The sequence below is a fragment of the Poecilia mexicana genome, unplaced genomic scaffold (assembly GCF_051168715.1).
Source record: "Poecilia mexicana isolate PSO_F unplaced genomic scaffold, ASM5116871v1 scaffold_15, whole genome shotgun sequence".
Lineage (NCBI taxonomy): Eukaryota > Metazoa > Chordata > Actinopteri > Cyprinodontiformes > Poeciliidae > Poecilia > Poecilia mexicana.
In genome coordinates this window covers 29,102,426-29,123,461 of record NW_028263384.1, presented here as the reverse complement: position 1 = coordinate 29,123,461, position 21,036 = coordinate 29,102,426, and the positions used below count along the sequence as shown (strand labels likewise).

General features: G+C 35.5%; 1 protein-coding gene across 2 annotated transcripts in view; it reads right to left on the bottom strand.

Annotated features, from left to right (window-relative positions):
- Positions 1-21,036, bottom strand: part of blnk (B cell linker) — a 35,530-nt gene that overhangs the window by 5,557 nt on the left and 8,937 nt on the right. The window contains exons 3-17 of one of the 2 annotated variants that reach the window (XM_015008022.2): positions 16,606-16,652; positions 9,977-10,042; positions 7,203-7,249; positions 6,686-6,723; positions 6,495-6,603; positions 5,787-5,893; positions 5,638-5,707; positions 5,449-5,517; positions 3,812-3,837; positions 3,675-3,703; positions 2,435-2,488; positions 772-799; positions 649-700; positions 466-526; positions 364-391 (exon numbers count right to left, since the gene is read on the bottom strand). In XM_015008022.2, the coding sequence (XP_014863508.2) occupies positions 364-391; positions 466-526; positions 649-700; positions 772-799; positions 2,435-2,488; positions 3,675-3,703; positions 3,812-3,837; positions 5,449-5,517; positions 5,638-5,707; positions 5,787-5,893; positions 6,495-6,603; positions 6,686-6,723; positions 7,203-7,249; positions 9,977-10,042; positions 16,606-16,652 (831 nt within the window). Of the gene's footprint in view, positions 1-363; positions 392-465; positions 527-648; positions 701-771; positions 800-2,434; positions 2,489-3,674; positions 3,704-3,811; positions 3,838-5,448; positions 5,518-5,637; positions 5,708-5,786; positions 5,894-6,494; positions 6,604-6,685; positions 6,724-7,202; positions 7,250-9,976; positions 10,043-10,239; positions 10,422-16,605; positions 16,653-21,036 lie in introns of those variants that run through there. The other variant, XM_015008026.2, reaches the window with a different exon arrangement.

The following is a 21,036-nucleotide window of genomic DNA, read 5'->3' as shown; positions in this document are numbered from 1 at the left end:
GGCTCTCGGTCCATAATTCAAGAACCTAGCAAATTTGTGATTAATTTGAGGTTTTTACAGAAAATAAAATCTTAAAACAATATAAAGGATGTCTTTGTTTTATTTTATATAGATATTGAGGACAATAAATCCCCCAAAAAGTTTTAAAAAATATTTACCTGTCATTTAAAACAGCAACTGTCCAAGACTGTGTAAATATTTTGGATTGACAATGATCTCCAAAAATTTAACTACTTTGCTAGTGTATTTTAGAATATTATTGAAGAGATAAAAATAATAAATGTCTCAAGTACTCTCATCTTGACATTTTTGGCCCTAATACCAAAACTTTATTATGTTACTAATTTACCAACATATTCTTACCGGCAATAGAGGCGGCTTTTGTGGCCTCCTGTAAACAGATCAGATACAATTTTAACCTTGTCATCAAGTGAAAGATGTGTTTCCAGGGTGAGTAATGCTTACTCTCTCTGTACAGGTTTAGGTAGGCGAGGGGGAGGACCGCCTGGAGGTTCACGACTGGAACCTGTGAGCGGGCAAGCAGTGCAACTTAAAATATCATTTTCTGTTCTAGTTTACACAAGTTGCGTATTGTTTACAAAAAGGCCATTTTTTAAAAACTCATAATAATAATGAACTAATACTCACTATTATCTTGATCACAGAGTTCATATTCATCATTATCTGTGGGTTGCTGGACCTGAAAAAGATGTCCAAGTTCAGCTGAGTCAACAATTTTAAATCTACTGTTCATCATCTGATGGCACTTACAGGAGGCGTGGGTCCCCATTTATTCAGCCTGGAAAAACAGATTGGTATCAGTAAAGTGTTAGCAAAACAATAGCTTTAGTTTGAGCTACTGACCCTTTTCACATCACTTCCTGAAAAACTCCGCCCACTCCGCCATTACAGACGTCAAAACAACCAATGCTTTCCTTTAATGCTAGTCAAAAAACAGACATCTGTAACCTATTTTTTTTTTTTCTTTTTTAATTTTTTTGTTTTGTTTTGGGTGTGGTAAAATATACATTTAGCATCTCGTCCACACTCCACTCCAGTAGATGGCGGTAATGCACATCAATGCCATAAAAAACAAAACAAAACAACAAGAAAGAAGACCTAATATCGCTTCTATTTAGTTCATTTCACTTTAAAATGCTCATAATATACTATGCGGTCGGCTTCACAATCAGAAAAGGATGTAAAGCAAACTTTTGCATTTCACTTTTAACTTTTAATTAGTAAAGATACAGCAGGGATGGATACCAGCCGTCAATCACAATGACTGTCAGCCCTCAGTGTAACCGTGGATTGGCAGCGAACACTTTTTAAAAGGTAAGAAGATTAACGTTCTTATAGTATGTATGATTAGAAAGATATCAAATATCGCATTATGGAAAAGGTATGTGTATAACCGTTAGTAACCATGGAGACAGTGCCGCACCGTCATGGAGCCTAGCATGTTTGGGAAAAAAAACTGGTTAGCATCTCGTCTGTTGTGCCTTTTCAATGCTGCTTCCGTTTAACGGCAAACTCTGTTTATGACATAATGATATAAAACATGTGGTTTGAATTCAGGAAAAGTCGGTAATTTGATCAATATGTTAGAAGGGAGGAGGGGTCGGTTTCTAAGCTAACTACTTCAGCTATTTTGTATATACGGCCTCTATGAGCTCCTACCAGGTGTGTTACTTTCACAAAGTTTTACCTTTGTAAGGTAAAACTTACCTACCCTATGGTGCGTTCACACTGCAGCCTGAAGTGACCCAATTCCGATTTTTTGGCAACTCCGATTTTTTTGCCGGGGGCGTTCACACTGCCAGTAATGGCGACCTGTATGCGTTCTGCAGTCCGAACGGGCAAACGACCTGGAAGTGTCCCGCATGCGCAGTAGAGGGCGCAATAGCGTCAGCGTTCTCAGTGTTCTGCCAACCGCCATAAAAAGAAGAAGTGCTCAGTGTTTGCGGAAGTAAACATGGAGGCTAACGGTGGAGCTTAGCTTACATATTTGACGTTGTTGTCCAGTCGGAGCAGCATATTAACAACTTAATCCTCATATTGTCCGTCATGGTTTTTGTTTTTCTTCCCGCTTGCGCGTATCAGGACGCAGAATAGTGAGATTTGTTGAGAATCAGTGACGTTCTGTTCGGATGAATGCGACCTGAACGTTAGGTCGCATTTGAATCGGATACGTATCGGATATGGGTCACATTCGAAAAAGAATCTGACCTGTGCTGTTCACACTGCCATGACAAGATCGGATACAGGTCGCATTACGTCAAAAAAATCGGAATTGGGTCACTTTAGGCTGCAGTGTGAACGCACATTGACAAATTAGCTTGTCTCAAACAAGTGGAAGCCAGGAATAAACTGGCAAAAACAATTTCATGGCGACTCAAACAATTTAGTGATTTAGCATAGGTTTGGTTCCTACCTGGGTGTTGGTTTTGGTAAAGAAGGTCCCGGTTTGGAAGGAGGTGGACAAAATCTATGAAGAAAAAAAAAATGATGCTAGATGTATTTATAAAGTTTTTCATAATCATAAAATAAAAGAGGGGGAATATTCTAATAATTTACTGAAAAGCAAATACTGTACAACATTTTTTATACGGCTCAAGCTTTCTGCGTTTTTTTCTTGTTAAAACCACAATCTTTAATGTATCTCACTGGGATTTTAAGTGTTAAACCAACATAAATTAAAGCATAATTCTGATATTAAAGGAAAATTTAACATTATTATTATTTTTTTTCTTCTAAAAATCTGAAAAGCGTGTGTGCTGATTCACTATTACAGCAGCAAGTATGTTTCTACCGGCTTTACACATCTTAAGTTTTTGATTATTCTTGGTTAGAATGGATGAAAACTGTTTGTGAAGATACATTTTGAAGTGTTTTTCTCAATAGAATATAGGTCAGAACTTTGACTGGGCCATTGTAATATATGAAAATGCTGTGATCAAACCATTCTGTTGTAGTTTTGGCTGCAAGTTTACCGATCTTGTCTTGCTGTAATGGGAAATAATTATATTATGTAAAATTATTATTTTCCTTCTACTCCACAATTATGCACTATTCTCATGTAATCCAAATAAAACACAGATATTTCTGGCTGTAACAAGGCAAAGTGAGGGATATTAATGGAAATAATGCTGTATAAAACAACAGATCACTATTAAGAACTGACTGAAATAACAAGTATTATACACTGTTTCATCACCATGCAACCAAGATTTTATAATTAGTGATAATTATAATAATTCATTATAAACATATATTTTCTGCAGCTGTCTTAAATCAATTAATATTTCTCAGACTTGTGACCAGATAAATTAGAAATTCTGGTATTAGAAATACTTTTCTAAAGGTACATTTAGATTTTTGTGCAACGTTTTGGGGTTTAGCTCTTTAAATTTGACTATTTCAGAATGATTTAAAGGAAATATTGCAAGAATTTTCTTCTGTCAAAAGCATTAATAATTCTTAAATGTAGACGTTAAATAAAATTGTTTCCTATTTAAATTCCAACTTAAATACAACTACGAATTTGTATCTTTATGGACATTGTCCACATCCAGTCTTAATTGTATTCAATTCTGCCAACTTTAGGATTACACATAAAGCATAAAATGTAACAAATTATGTGGAAATATGCTGTAATAAAGTCTAAAACTGACGTGTTTCTCTGTGGAGGCGTAGATGGTTCCTGTAAAAGTGACAAAAAATATAGGTAAACTACAGCATGTTCCACATATTACTGTTCCTATTGAGTAATTATTATTCATAGAAAAATAGTGAAGTTACAGCAACTTGCCTCTTTCTCAGGTTCTTCATACAAATCTGTCAAAAAAAACAAAACAAAAAAAACAAAACAAGGGGAGAATCAGTCACGTAGCAGAAAAGTCACTTTTGCAACTAAATCAATAATCTGATATTTTCATTTCTATTTCACACATACGAGCTCCTAACAACATGTTTCACCAGCCCTATTCCTTTGCTAATTGCCTTAGTTTCACCTTTAACAACTTAGCTTTTAGCTATTAGCATTAGTTTTGCCAAACAACCCGGTAGGACTATTTAAAAACTGTTAGTCTTAAGTTGGGCCTTTTTAAAATCCAATAGCAAATGTTACCTTGTCTTATTTATTATCTGTAAAATTAGTTTACCCTGAAAAAGAAATGTTTCATTTCTGGGATGTTTCTAACTGCAATTAAAATGATGCAGAAGAGATTTTGTCAATGTGTTACTGATTCACTAAGCTAAATCACTGCACAAAGAATTTATTTTTTATTTTTTTTACAAATTATTTTGAACAACATCCTGCTTGTTGACTACAAATTAGAAAGGAATATATTTTTTTATGACATTAAAAATTATTAAAACTAAAATGGTTCTCAGAGGAAGACTACATTGCGCTTGGCCAATAAAATGTTGTTTGGCAAATTATTCCTTGTGATACAACTATTTTTAAAAATATTTTTCTTTACAAGCCACTGTACATCTAACAACCTTTTGCAAATCTGTTATTCACAGAAAATGCTGCAGAAACTTAAGGTATTAGTTGTGAGTTAGTTATTTTGTGGCACAAACTAGTTTTTCCCGCCTGTTTACAGTGCATATTCACATTTGAATTTCTTGTGAACTTAATGCTGCATGTCCTTAAGTTATTTGTAGCTTGTATATGTGATGTCACCTAGTAATGCTGCAGAAGAGAGAATCTTTTTTTTTTCTTTTTCTAGCACTTTGCACTGTTTTCAGGCAGAGCTGCTTCAATTTTTCCAACTTTTCCATTATGCTGATTTATATATTTGTTGTCTTTTTTGAAGCACTACATACAGGTAGTTGTATTTAAGGGTGCATTCACACCAACCCTGTTTAGTCTGCTTGAATCAAACTTTAGTTTATTTAGCTAGAAAGTCTGGTTTGTTTCTGATGCGAACTCTGGTCCGCCTAAGCCTCGGTCTCGGTTTAGTTGACGTGAACTGGGGTGCGGCTCAAATGCATATGTCCAAAAACAGGAAGTTCATTACAGCACAGGGCATTCTGGGTAAATACAACCAACTCAAACGAGTGAGTCTGGCACTAGCGGGAGAAATGGATCATGGTTTTTTACCAACGACAAAACAGAAATCCTACAACCACTAAAATCTGATGCTACTCCATTTTTAAAATATTTTACGAAGGAAATTGTGCTCAGTGTTTTCATGTCATTTGTTCAGTGGTTCTTGGTGCAGCACCGCCACAGGCCAGGAGGGGAACAGGTTTTTCAATTAGTTTGGATCATCTGAGTCAGTGCAGCGTGAAAACAAACAATTTGCAATTTTGGTTTCCAATTGAACCAAGTCTACCAGAAAACACCCTAAGTTGACAAAGTGAAAATAAGTGATTCAAGATGTACTTAGCAACGTTTAAAGAAAGGTTTCATATGATCAGCATATTAAATAAACTCACCTTCCGGACTGGATGGACGATCTGGTAAAGCTGGAGGCAAAATGGGATAGTCACTTCTGTTTCCACCTTCTAATGTAGAGTGTAAGGAAAGGCAAGATAAACATTTGACAAATTATTAACATTTCATATATAAATTCACATTTTCTGCCAATTGTAACCATATGTTTCTTTTGCATAATATCTACTTACTTGGAGATGAATTCTCTGTGGGTTCTATGTAGTCGTCCTCACCATTAGCATCTGGGTCTATGTAGTCTTCCTGCAAAACAAGAAAAGAAAGTTTTAATAAAGGTAGGCGCTTAATAAAGCTTTAAGCGAGGTAAAGAAAGCTGCTGCACTTCTTTGTCGCTCCATGGATGTGACGGTTCAGGAGGAAGTTGTTTGGAGGCTTTAACAGGACGGACGGGCTTCCTGGGAGGTCGGCTTGGTCGGGCAAGACAGCTGTCTGGAAAGAAGAACAAAGACAAGAAACAAGACATCAAGGTATTTGTAAAAAATAGATAAAATAAAAAGTAAATTATTTGTTCAAGTATTTAGTTCAGTGCACTAGTAATAGACAAAATCTCCTCTGTGTCCCAGAAATGTAAACATTTCTTTTTCAGGTTAAATTATTTTACTGATAAGCAACAAGACTTATTTGTGATGGTCGCTAGCTATAAATGCTAAATTGTAAATGCTAGCATGCACAAATGCTACCATGTGTGAACACTGACATTTATTTGTTAATCTGTGTAGCATTAAATTTTAGCATGCTAACATTTGCTAATGAATTTCAAATGGGCCCAACTTAAGACAATTGGTTTTCAATTAGTCCTGCTGCTTTGTTTGCCAAAATTAATGCTAATGGCTAAAAGCTAAGTTGCTAAAAGTGAAGCTAAACCAAGGATTAGGGCTAGTGAAACATAAGTGTGAAAACGTATTAATCTATGAAAATGTTTTTCTGATTATTTTGCAATTTACTGGAAAAAGAAAACACTTGAAAATGACTCGTATCTTGTGGAAGAAATTAGTCAATGTATCGGATATGTTCTGGTTGCAGTACTGACCGAGATACTCCCCCTTTGGTAAGGAAGTGAAGGGACTTCTGGTGAACTCTCTGTGGACCGGAGGAGGCTCATAGTTGTCATCTTCAGGCGGGTCATCGCATGGCTCGTTCTGGAAACAACACATTTGTAACTCTTCAAAGGAATATCTGAAACCAAAATGACTGGTTTTGAATTCATTTAAAGCAACTTACGTATTCTGGATCAGAGCACTGATCGTTGTCTCTGAAATCTGCAAACAGAAATTCATTTCATCATAAATGGAAACTGAAACTCTTTAAATTCGCAGTATACTTAAAAACCCCCAAACAGTCATAGGTAATGTGCAGGTGCTGGAGCTCTTTGTCTATTTTTAGGAAGATGCCTGGGCTTTGAGTGCACCATCCTGTTGTGGGGAAAAGCAGAGCGTGTTGCCTCACCTCCCAAACCCCAAAACGAACTTCAACCAAACGGATTTATGATGCATTTAAACAGAAACTGCAATAATTTAGCTCATAAATTCACTCAGGCGAGAGCTGAGGAAGTGAAACTGCATTCAACAAACGTCCTAATCTGTGAAAAAAGACCTGATAAGAACATTTTGATTGTCTTAATTGAAAGCTGTCCTTTCATATTTGTTATGTTTAATTAATACAGTCATTCAGTATAATCATTTTTTTGTTATTAATATTATTTTGGACCTATATTGAGCTGTTATCGCTGAATTCTTACCTCTGTAGTCTCTGACAGGAACGTTTGGACGAGGTGGTCTTTTCAGTCTGTCGTAAATAAAACAATAAGAACAGGAATAATTATTTATGATTATCAATTTATTGAACTCACATCTGTGAAGATTTTTTCTTTGTAAAGTCTCGGCTGTGAGACTTTACAAGAATCAATCATCTACAATAACCACTCAGAAAGAAAAAATACAATTCTGAAAGCTTATTTATTGTATTAATTTGTTGGACAATAAATTGACAACATATCTTGCGATAGACACATAATCAACATCACTAGATAATATGTCAGATAGAATGTTCGATATTAAATATGTAGAATATTCATTGAACTCCGCAGAGCATTCTGGGAGATGTAGGCAGAGGAAAGATGTTAGCCCCTCATCCTCTGAGATAGCAAAGCCAGGTTGGTGGAATCGACTCACTCTCTCTTTGGTTACCTAGCAACTCACTCATTCTTTGGTTACCTAGCAACAACCTGTCAGCGCAGCAGTAGTTTAAGGTTCCGCCACCTTCACTCATAACTGCTTTAAAATGAAAAACAATGGAGTGGAGTTAAAATTGCAGGTAAATCATTAAAGGTAGGTCACGTCACCAGTACGGCCGTATTTCAGACATTTAAAACAAAAACAAATCAATAACTATTGGTATCGACTGATATGAAACGCTTATATTGTTATAAGTTTTTCAGCCATACCATCCAGCCAGATAGAAGACCAATAAAAACATGTCAGTATACTAAACAATCTGTATGGCGTCCAGCCCAAGTTGTTTTAACTTTACTTCATCTGAAAAAGGGACTTTGGACCACTGGACATGTCTGTTGAACTGTGTTTGTACTGTGGCTCTTTAGCCACTGGAACACATTTAGTCTCCCACACTTTTTTCTTCCAGTAAACTTTCCATTAATATGCTTGTATGTGAAACAAAGTGAGCATTAAGATTCTCAAGTTGTCTGCTTGACTGCTGACACCCCCTTATTCCTTAGATAATATCAGAAGACTTCTCTATAAAAACTGATTAGTCATTGATCTTTTTCAATATTATATTCTGGGTTTCCTTAAGTTCGTCTCTCCTCACTCCCATCAGACATTGTTTTCCAGTTTTTTGTTTTCGATATTGACTGCTAATCATTGCCGTAATTATTGCATTTATCAGAAATAAAAGCTTAGAATAAACCATTCTGTGTGTAATAAAACTGGAGTCTTACTTTTTGAACCAAATTACTGAAATTAATCAGATATTTGCAAAGCAATGTGAGAACAAACAGACTCATTTCAGGAAAGGAAAGTGAGAGAACGGCCATCTGTTTTAGGTATTTTTGGTCTATGCGCCGCTCTCTCTTTCCAACGTTTGTGAAAGAGGAATTGGCATTGTCCAGCGAAGCATGTACTGTACGCAAACCGCACGGAGAATTTTTAGATCAGCCGACTTCGAAAAATAAATTCCTCCTACATAAAACAGACAAGTGGACAGAATAGCTATATGCAAGTGACAGAAGTACTGAGCAAATGTTGAACAACATGTTTTAGTTTTAGTGAAGACGCTACTGCACTGTGAAACATTTCAGTCGCATGTAGTTGTGCCTGCTTTTTTAAGTAAATTCAGCAAGTTTTAGATTTCGAACCTCAGTGTGAGTTTGTGGAAGATAAACTTACAGTAGTAAGTTGTGTTAACTTTTTATTAATTTTATCAAACCTCCAAGACTTTTTAGGCTAGCACTTAAAAAACTGAAAGAAGAAAAAGGAAGGAGTGGGAACTATTTCCCAGAATGCTTAGCGGCATGTTCCTGCATCCTGAGATGGAAGTGCGTTACATTGATCTGACTCTGGTGTTTTATTAAGGCAAATGTTCATTTTATGTCCTGTTCTCACTAAATGTTTTTGAGCAGAATTTACTGTGATGTTTAATAAAATTCATTGTCAGATCAGAAATTTTGTTCATGCAGTTTGAAACATGAATTTTAATTTTTCTAAAGTAAAATAAACAGTTATTTTAACTCGACAATGTGTGGAAATAATGCAGAAATGCTCTTTAACTGGGCGAAGGCAGTTTTTTTTTCTTGCATATTGTGAAATAATTAATATTGGTTTAAATTCCAGCATTAAGTTAAAACTCACAATTCCAGATTAATGAACTTAAAAAACAAAACAACTTTTAGACAGTTTGTTTCTTGTTGGTAAATCAATTTCATTAACTTTAATTTCTGAGTTTTAAGCAAAAAAATTTTTTCCTGTTGACTTAAACTGCATTTTCAAGGCAGCAGGTGTACTTTCATTTTCAAGTTAAACCACCGTCAAATGTTTTACAGTGTGCAACACAGCTCTACAGTTACTCAAATAAATTCAAATAAAATCACTGAATGGTTATATAATAAGGATCTGTTGTGGTAAGAAGTTATCAGGCGACTCAGGTTTTCTGGTTTTTAAGTTCCTCTGCTCTGGAGCAAACTTCCAGAAAACTGTAAAACTGCTGAAACGCTAAGTTCCCTTACATCAAGACTATAAATCAATTTGCTTAGATTTACTGCCTTTGATTAATAACAATGGGAACATCATAAAGTGACCAGTTATTGTTTTTCCTTACTCTGCCAATGTAATTAAATGTTTTCTTTTTTGCTTGTTGATTTATTTTCTGTCTAATCTTTTAAACTACTTTGAATTGCCTTTTTGCTCTACAAATGAAATCGCCTTGACTAAGTCACAAATGGAAGATGTTATAAAAGCAGCTTTATTACCAAGACGACAGGATGTTTCAGACACTGACCTTCTGATTTTATTCAGCAGACTGCCGTCATTTTTCTTGATGTCTTGAACCATTTTCTGAAGTTGCCTGAAAGACACAACACTGCCATTCAGAAATATGTCCTCAGAACACGAATTCCTCTTCACAAATAGATTTTTTCCCCACTTTTATTTAGAAAAACCTTCAATATCTATTAGAGAAACCCGATAAATTTGTGCTCACAGCTTACTGAGCAACAAAAATGATCAGGATCAACTATTAAACATTTAAAATCAACTTCTTACCGAATCTTTGCTGTTGCAGGCGCTGCAAGTTTATTCAACGTATCCATATTTACATTTAACCCAAGAGTTGACATTTTCCGAGCTTTATTCCTCTGATAGGTTTGGACTGTGCTGCCGCGCTATTAGCAGGTTAGCAAACGAACGCTCTGCATGACTGTCAGTCTTGAGAAAAAAGGGAGTGCTTTTGTTCCAGCTGCCTGAGTCTGAAAAAAATCACTTCTTGTTTTTGACCACACTTTCTTGCATCACATGTTGCTTTGTGATTTTCTTCAATGTCGCCCTTTTTCCAGCAGCAGAAGTTGCCCTTTTAACACCTTCATAAGACAATATGTATTAAAAAGACAACTTTGACAGAAATGTATTGAACACTGTAAAAACACAAAATCTGAAAAAAGTATGTTTGGTCTAATTTCTACACTTGAAATAAGACTAAGTTAAAGTAACTTTCTAGCATGATGTGGGAGCTTTTTTTAAGTAAATAATTCCTTAATATTGATGACAAAATACTTTTTGCTTGCTTGTTAACTTAAATTAACGTCTAATATGAAAATATATCTTGCTAAAAAATTAAATATTATATCTATATCATGCTAAAGTTACTTTTAACAAGTGTGTAACTAAGATATTTGCACTAGAAACTTGGTAAGATTTTGTGTTTTTGCAGTGTAGCAATTACAAAACGATCTATTAATGTATCAAATAATAACCCATTCAAATGTATTGATGCTTTGGTAAAATATTATATAAGCTTTAGAGCATTCAGTAGAGTAATAAAGATGTAACTTTATCTAATTTAAGTGGGGTCATGTCATGGAAAACACCGTGTTGCAATCCCAAGGTTTTGCTATATATAGCAGCCTAAAGAAAATGAGTCTGCAGCCTTTCCTGTCATGAAGATTACCACATGCGTGGTTGCCATGGCGATTCTTTTTGAACACTTATTTTAATTTGCCAAAATAATTGCTGTCACAGCACATGATCAGAAAAACAGGAAGCGGTTTTTGTGAAACGTCGACATCATTCACTGACCAGGCCTCTGGATGTTTAAGAATCATGGCAGAAAAATGGACTTTAGATTTGAAAAAGAACAAGAAACTTCACGTGGTTTTTCTGTGAAGTGAGTAAATTTTGACATCCTGTGACTTCATTTCCTAAGGGAATAAGTGTTAAAGCCTCCACGTAAAAAAAGAAACAACAAAAAAAATAAAAGGAGATATCATCTTCAAAATTAGCTTCTCGTTATTTTTAAATCCAGAGTCTAATTTTAAATTGTCACTTTGTTTGTGTGAAGCTCTAAATGTTCAGACTGCAGATTAACTTTTTAATAAAAGCAGAAAGAGTGTAGAGTTTTTAGACACCTGGTTCTGTGGAACAAACTTTAAAAGTTTTTTTTTATCTGTAAGAATGACAGCATATTTACTTTTGAGACCAGAACTTTACTTTTTTGATTATATTATCCTGCCATAAGTTTAGTTTTTTTCTCTCTCCATTTTGGCATCATTTGCTTGTATTTCCCTTTTTTAGCCTTCAGTTCTCTGATTGCCTTTTATTTCTGCTAAAGTACTTCTGTGTTGGGATGAGACTATTTCCTGGACAATGCATTTACTCAAGCTGATTAATACACCCAGGCCAGCATGTTTATGTTTTCTAGGTTTTGTTTCTTCCATGAACAAAGCTTGGACAGCGCTAATGCTGCAGTTAACTCTCTACGATTTTTGTTTTTCATGTTTCTTAATAATAGACTTTATTTAGTGTGCACCTGAAACATATATGTCGCCATTTTTCTTTACAGGTTAAAATAGAAACTAGAATCCATGTTTAGCTGAATCTCATTCCTGTATTGTTTCCATTGTATGATTACATATACTATTTAACATTTTGAAAATAAATTAGCTTCATGGAAACACGGCAATTTTGAAAAAACTCAAGTTTTTGGATAAAAAGTTTTGGCGCTAGGATGAAGTTTTTATTTTTTTTATTTTTTTTTTGCTGTATCAAAATTGGTTTATTTCGCAAAATTGCTATGGAAAAACTGTTTTCACACGACGACCGGAGTTCTTAACAGGATGTTGCCACTGGCAGAAACCACAATGAAGACGATGACAGGAAGTAGTTGGAGGGTCATGGTGCTCCATGATTTTTTTTTTATTACTTATTGCATGAATAAGCTTATACACATGGATTTAAATTAAGTTGTAGTTAAACACCACAATTGCAAAATTTATTTTTTGCGAAATTAACGGAATATTGACAAAGTTTTATGCACATTTGTAATGGAAAGTATTCCTGGCTCAGTGTTTCTGTTCCCACTCTTTTTTCCCTGATAGCGATAATTAGCACTATTTCTGCCAATACCTGTGCAGTCTTTGTTTGTCAAACATGCACCTGGTCTGGGGCTTTTTTTTTTTTGTCTACTTCCTGTCCTTCCAACCTCCCGTTGGTTGCGGCAGATGGTCATACTCAGCCTGGTTCTGCTGGAGGTTTCTTCCTGTTTGAAGGGAGTGGTTCCTCTCCAGTGTCACCAGATGTCTACACAGGATGTTTACTTTAAAGATAACTTTTTTTAAACCAACAGGCAATACATGCTCAGCTGCAGTTATTGTGTCACATTGTGCCAATATAATTGCAAAGAGATTATTTATTTGGATTGGAACTTGATTTTACATGAAATATTAGTCATTACAGAGAAGATTCTGATATATTTACGCCCAGTGGAAAATGTTGCAACATCACGGTTCTGCAGCTAACTCTGTCTACGGTTTTTGTTTTTCATGTCTCATTATAATAAACTTTATTTAGTATGCACCTGAAACACACAGGTGCATACTAAAATTATCAGAGGAATAATTTGAGTGGTTGTTAAGTTTAGCGGCTGCACAGAATACCACAGCTCAATAAAAAGACAGGTCATGACATGCTATGTTGCTTTAAAACTTAATTTCCTGGTTCAACATGTGCACAATGAACCACAGTAATACTGAAAATGGAAATGTTAAGTGGTTGGTCGGAACAATAATTTCTTTTGGAAGTCTAAAAATCTACTATATTTAAGAAAACCTTAACCTTTTTCTCTGCAGAAATTGTTGTACTTGTAGACCAAAAACATCAATTTATGCCTCATCTGACCAGAGAACCTTCAAAAAATGTTTGTCCCAAAAAGCTTGTGTAACTCCAAATGGGAGATCTTCTTTTAAAAATGGTTTTCTTCTTACTACTTTTCCACAAAACCCCAAATTGTGCCATGCTAACTGTCCATTTGACTATAGCATTTCTTGTTCGGCTTGTATTTTTACCTTGCCCTTTACATTTTTGACAATTTATCACCTCAAAATGGTTTAAAGAGGCAGTATTATGTATTTTCTAGCACAATCCAGTAACTATGTTATGTCTAGTTGTTATAGAAAGAAATTAAAATAAATTTGAAACTCCGCCTTCAGGAACTCATCTCAACAGCTGAATGGTTTCAATGGGAGATTCAAGGGTTTCTCAAACATGCGTGAAAGAATTGAGGCAACACTCCAGGTATGTTTTTGATGAGGAAATAACTTTATAACATGACATAAAGCTAAAAAAGCCAATTTATCGCCCCTTTAAATCTCTCCTGAACTTTCTTCCTGGCCTGTCTGCTGTGTTTGGTGTTCATGATGCTTTGCATTCACTATTGTTCTCATTGTGGTCACAGAGGTGGTGTATCTCTAAATACACCATCTCTGTGTGCATTTTGATAAAGTTTACTATCTGTAGAACATCATAATACATAAAAACACATAAGAAATTATAAATGACTTTACGTTACACTACTAAAATACAAAGTAACTCGTAGCTTGCCATGCAAAAAGAAAAAAACCTAAACTAAAATAAAAAAAAGCACCATCTCAAACCAACATCTCACATGGTGAGATGATGACTCAAAGTCTTCTGGAGAGAAATGTTGAGAGCACACACAGGTTCTTCTTACGTTGTTTTTGTCTCTATAAAAAGCTTAAAGAAGCGATTTAAAAACAGACAGTGACGTAGTCTGCCTGACATTCTTTTGCGAGTCATTTTTCCACACTGTGGTTCCACATTTAAGTTGAACCGCAGTAAATGCACCTTAAGTTGGTCATCCGCCAATAAAATACAAAAAGAAGAAGAGTTTGTTTTGGCGATGGGTAATGTCATTAAGCCCTTTCAATTTGAACGGGAATCAATTGGAATGTATAAATCACAAGGAGTAATGAAGATGAGGGGGACCAAGTGGAGGAAGAGGAAAAGTGGTCCGAGAAGCTGCAAGTGTTTGTGTTGCTGCCTCTGGTCGGACTGCGATCCGGCCGGTAAGTAGTTCTGTAAGTCCGTTCTGGTAACGGCTGCTTAGGGTCCAGTGTCGGTTGTGGTTTCACATTCAGTACTGGCGACAGAAGCAATTAGCTCCGTTCGTAGTAGCAGTAAACTGCGTTAACATCTAAAACACAGTTAGATAGTAAGAGCTTTTTCTGTCAGCGGTTTTTGCTCCCCAGCAGGTGTTACAAACGCGGATCGACGTAACACCGGCAGTGGGGTTCAGGTGCTTTGTGGATAAAAACTGTGGCACTGCATTTATTTTTTTTTCTCGCTAAGGTAACGACCATCTATTTGAGCCTTCAACAGTTTTGCTCGAACAGATGACTCAATGTCTTCTGGAGAAAAATGTTGAGAGCACAAACAAGTTCTTAAGTTGTTTCCGTCAATTTTCCCCTGCGCTCTTTTTTTCCATGTAGGAAGAGATGCAGATTCACCTAACTTATTATTTTTTTAAATTACAGCCAACAGTGACACCTTTTGGCCTTATGTTTTGAAGCAATTATGTGTTTTGACGTATCACAAACAGCATTTTTTTTAAAGGTAATAGGCAAATTACAACATATTTAGGCAACATGTTCAACTAACAGTGGATCCCATTAAAGCACTAAAAATTTAAATATGAAATTACATATTCTTCTAAAACGGCAACTTTTACAATAAATTAACAAAATAAGGAAGTACATTTCCATTACCTTGTTATTTAAACATAAAACCAGGAATCCAAGAACTTCTTTTTAACAAAGAGAACATATGTAAATCTTTTCTATTAATCTGAACAGAAATTCTTATTCAGCAGAGCTGGCACCTCTAAAAGGGGAATTTGTTTCAGGTTGGAAAAAGGTTACATAACCCATAAATAAAGAGGAAATGAACATTTCAGACGAAAATGCATATGCAGTCAGGCATAACCAAATCTCTTCTGTCTGCCTCTTCCCATCTATATAATCAAACCAGCTGCTGCACACAGCTGTAAACACAAACACAACGTTTGCTCTTACCACAGTATTTCCAGAGAACTCATAGCTTTAGTGGGATGGGCCGAGTTTCTAACTTAAAGCGCTCTGAGAATCACAGCAAGTATGTGATTTCATGTCTGTTAGCAGCATTTATCTTTGGTTCATTTCATAGGAAATTATCAGGAATTAAAACAGTTTTTCTGAGCGATACCGAGTTGTGTGTACTATCTTCTGTTTGGCAAGTTCTAGATTTCGAACCTAAATGTGAGATTGTGAAAGATAAACTTACAACAGTAAGTTGTGTTAACTTTTTATTAATTTTGTCAAACCTGCAAGAGTTTTTAAGTTAGCACTTTAAAAAAAATGAAAGAGGAAAAAGACAGGAGTGGGAATTACTTCCCAGAATGCTTAGCGGCATGTTTTTGTATCCTGAGATGGAAGTGCGTTACATTGATATTACTTATTATTTTATTCATGCAATTTGAAACAAGAATTTAAATTAATCTAAAGTAAAATAAATAGTTGTTTTAACTTGATAATGTGGGTAAGTTGCATTTTCAAGTTAAACCATCTTAAAATGTTTTACAGTGTGAGAAAAAGCTAGAAAAGTTTACACGCTTACAGACTCTTTATAATTTTCACTTGAAGAAGTTAATTTTATTTAGACACAAGACCTTTTTAAATAAACACTCTCGAGTCAGTTTTACTTGCACATTTTCACAAAATGTAGTCTTTTATTTTGGCAGTAAAAATTAGAGAACGTAGTGGTCATGAAAATGGAACGACTCGCTCATAGAGCAGTTTGTTTCGTGTATGCAAATGAAAATACTAAAAAATGTGTCATAAGAGCTGGACTGCTCTGAACCGATTAAGTTTTGGATTCTCCCTTTTAAATGCATTAAAACAAATTTTTTGTGACAAATTGATGGCCAGTCCCGAATGTCACGTCACTTCAAATATTCTAAGTTAATTTTTAAAATGTTTTTACCTCAGTAGAGCCTCAACTTGTTTAGTATGATTCTGTAGTACTCAGTCATTTTCATAAATTTGTTTTCTGCATAAATAAAAAAGTAAGTTGGGGCTTACTTACGGCTGCTGAAGGAGGCTGAACTTTCTGATGTCGTTCTCAGTGAGATTCTGTCAAAACATGAAATAAAAAGAAAAACAGAATTTAAAGGTGAATCTCAATTAGAAAATCATCACAAAGGGAATTTATTTCAGTAAATTATCTCTGATAGAGCTCTAAGATTTTCTGGTAGATGGTTGGAGGGACTTTGGACTTGATAAAAGATCTTCTCTGCTCTTCTTTCAGACTCTGGGATCTCTATTTTAAATTTCAACAAAAAATTTTCTCATTAGTCCAAGTAATGTTTCTGACATCCCTGCTTAAGGAACATCTTAACACAAGAAGACTCCTAAATGGGTTTGTTTCACAATCCTCTCCTATCCCAGCTGCTACCAAACCTTTTCCTTCCACTCAACTTTCCACTGATATTCTTGGATACAGCCGTCTTTGAGCGTCCAGCTTCTTTTATGATGACTCTTTGTGAATTTTACTCACTTTTTGAATCAAAATAAAGAAATGGGTATAATTTTATAGATATTCTTATGTATTGAGCTTGACATTAGAAGTTAAACTAATTTAAGGTGAACAGTGAATGCAATATCTGCTTAATAACAGCAGATGGCAGCATATCTCTGAAGGCTATTCACAAACAGAGCTCAGTTAAACATTTAATGCGTTTATTGAAAGCTCATTTGAATTGTGAAGCCTGCAGATCAGAGACACTTGCAAACATTACATTAATATATTAAATTTTCAACAATCATATTATTCTTTTGTGGACTAGATTTACACAAATTGGAAGCTGAAATGGCTAAAAAACCACCACAAAAGGAACAAAATGCCAAACAAATAAATAAAAACATGTAAAAAAAATTAATTGGCTGTCCATTTTAATTAATGATGATAAATATTCAAATAAAAACATAACCAAAATGATCAAACATTGAATAATTAATGTACCTGCCTGATGCATTGTATTTTATTTTGTCATATTTCAACATGTGTGTTGTTGCAGAAAGGTAATTGACACTCCTAAATGAAAGGAAAAATGATCAGCATAAAATATGCAACAAAACCTGCTAAATTATGTATTCCCCTCTTCATTCATAATTCATGGCTCCAGGCCGTTATTCGCTCTAAGTCGCTTCAGTTTCCAAAGTGGCTGTAATGTGATGAAGACCCATGGCAGCAGATTTCTGAAAGCCTTCGCATTGAAGTCTGAGGGATGAGCAACGACAGAAAAGTTTGTCTTCGGATGGTTATGCTAAGTTACAAATTAAGTACAAAGTAGGTATCAATGATGTAGAAATGGGCCAATATGAGCCGAGTATTAAATGAACAAGCAGTAAGGGGCGGACCACCTGGCAGACCACTCCGGAAATGAAGGGGGCGCCATTTCCTTTATTATCCCAGGTTTTATTTTCTTTGGCAGCTGACAGCATTCATTGATTGGCTCGTTCTGAAAACAGCGTTTAGCATTTAGCTGTGGGCCGCTGTCAGAGCTGCTCAGTACTTAGGAGTTAAATTATGAGTTTAATCAAGAGCAGCAGCAGGAACATGTGAACACAGGCGGTAACTTTAGCATCAGAATGACCGTGAGTTAGCAGCGATGCTAGCAGCTAGCTGCTCTGAAGCTAATAAAGAGAGAAATGGTGCAGCTGTGGTCAGCTTTCTGATTGAGCTGCTGTTTTGTGTGAAACTGTGTGAAACACTGGAACTAAATAATATTGTGATGTTAATTAAATTTTTCATTTGGATTAAAAATAATAAAGTTTATGCGTGGCTATTTGTTTACATCTTTTGTCTGCATTACTTAAATCCAAAAGGTTGCATATTTTAAAAAATAAAGTGCCAGAATGTAATTATAGTGAAATAATCAGCTGATCTGAGCCTTTATCATCATGTCTGGGCCACCTATGAATTTCTGTAAGACAAAATGAAATATCTGGGTTTATTTTAGTCCATCAGAACCAGAACCCTCCCCATTGCTGAGTTGACCACAGCTGCTGCTGCTCAGGTCCTGCCCAAAGATCACAGATCACTGCCTGGTGTAGAACCGAACATCAACCGGTTAGAGCGCGACTTGCCAGTGGAAAAGCGCCTACTGTGTTCAACGAGTCAAATCTTTGCAGTCCCAATTGCATCTGGTTCCAGTCAGAATACAATGAAGGACCAACAAAATGTTGTGAATTGTCACAAGTCTATGATGTCTGGGACAGAAGATTTTATATCTGAGTTACATTAAAACTGTTATTTTTTTACGTTGTTTTTTGGCTGGAAACAGTCCGTCAGATCTGGCAACTCTGGGCTGTATTACGTCTAGGAATACGCCCATAGCATAGCTGGGAGCCCTTTAGGCAAAGCTTGTGATTTAATCATTTGTAAATCAGAGAGAGAGATCACTTAATACGAAAGGCTTTACCTCCTTCAAAGAACTGAACCTTGGCCTCAGAGAAACACTTAATCATCATTCTGGCTCACAGCAGAGCAAAAAGCATCTGTATAAAATCAGACTTAGCCTTTTGACACAGAATAAAATATCAAATAGTCAACCCCAGTGGATACTCAGGTACTACTCCCAGCGTGAATTATTTATAGGAGTGTCTGTGCTTGTTTTAAATGAGACACAGCAGACACTTTTTTTTTTTGGCTCTACAGACCTGCAGTTTTCACGTTCAGCTTCATTTTTATTCCCCAAGTGCTTTTTCAGGTTACATCCAGTCCACAACGTGACCAGAAAACATGTCTGTGTGGCCCTTCACAGCTTGAATTCTTGGATGTTGTTGAAGAACGCCTTCTTGGTTTACGTTGTGAGAAACTTCAAGGTTTCTGGAATGGCAACCTGGCCTCAGGGTTCTGGTCAGACTAATAGCGATGTAGGAATGTTGATGAGGGAAAAGCACACGAATCCCAAATCCTAACCTTAAACACAAACTGATTATACGTTCTTCTGATTCGATGATAAATTAACCAGAGGTGAATTTGGTTTTGACTTATTAGATTAAGTCAATTGAGTGACAAATAGGGCAGTAACGATTTCTCGAATGACTTGAGTGCCTTTATTATTAAAAATTCCTGGAGGAAAATTATGTCTCAAAGCTTCGTAAAATTATGTTTTATTATTTAGAGAACCGTTTTACTGCCGAGTGATTGATTATGTTGCGCAGCGCTCTCACTTCCACCTATGAGTTGCTGACGAAAGCTCAGGTCCAATTTTCAAGTTCAAAGAAGATGAATAGATAAACTTAAGACTGGAGTATAGACATATTTATAGAAGTGTCTTTGTGAGCTTGGTTCTTTATTAAATTAAATATAATTTCAGAGTTTTGTATAACTTTTCTTCAGGTTAACTTAGACAGTGAGCCTATTATTGTTACAGGTTAATTTTCTAAACTACAGAAAAGTTATTGTTATGGGAGCTCAAATATGAAAAATTGGACTGATGTTGATATCCAGTAGTCATACTGCGTTATGGTGGAATTGACCAGTGTTTTATTTGATCAAATTTTTATTCAATTACTCGATTAATCATCAGAATAATATAATACTCAATTACTAAAATAATCGTTTACAACAGCCCTACTGACAACACAGTTCAAAGTTTGTCATAAAAATCATCAATTGTGAAGCAAACAATAAACATTTCATCAAAATCAAACATCAAATATGCTGATCAATGTTTATGTTAATATTAACATAAACAACCCAACAGCTACTGCAACCACAAACATTTCCAAATACAAACACCTCAGCTGGTATTATGCAGCTTAAACACCAAACTAAAACAATGAAAACCTGGATTGCTGGTAGTGATGGTTTACAACAGGAATTTAAAAGACTCCTGTTTCTCTTCTGATTACAGTTGATCAGAAGTGGAAAGAAAAGAAAAAGCTTTTGTAGGAGTGAAATCTCGGTTTCAGCCAAAAGCAGGCACGAGGAATGCGGCCATTGTTTCTGTACATGTGGTTTGCTGGTGAAATGTCAACCCAGCAAGTAACACTGCTGTTCACAGGTTTGTTCAAGCTGTTTTTTTTTTGTTTTTGGTAAAAATGAGGTTAATTTTGCAGCAGACAGAACAGTTTCACAGCTACATGCTCATGATATTACCTCTGTTTCTTTCACCGCCGCTGCATGATGTCTCCTGACCCCAACATGTTCACAGGGCGGCTTTAAACGCTCCAGAATCACAAACGTGACAAGCTAATTCCAGGGACAAGGGTTTTATTTCCCCTTCCTTCATCACCAAAACACTGGGTCTGTTTTTGCAGTTTTTTCCATCATATTTCAAATCAAAATGAGGATAAAATTAGATTCTAGCAACATCTAATCCAGGGGTGCCAAAACTTTTTTTTTTTGGTCCATTGTAGACAGAATAAAAGGAGTAAATTTCCACCAAAAATTCAGACATTTTGTGATTAATCTCAGACATTTTCTAGAAAACTTTTGAAAATTTTT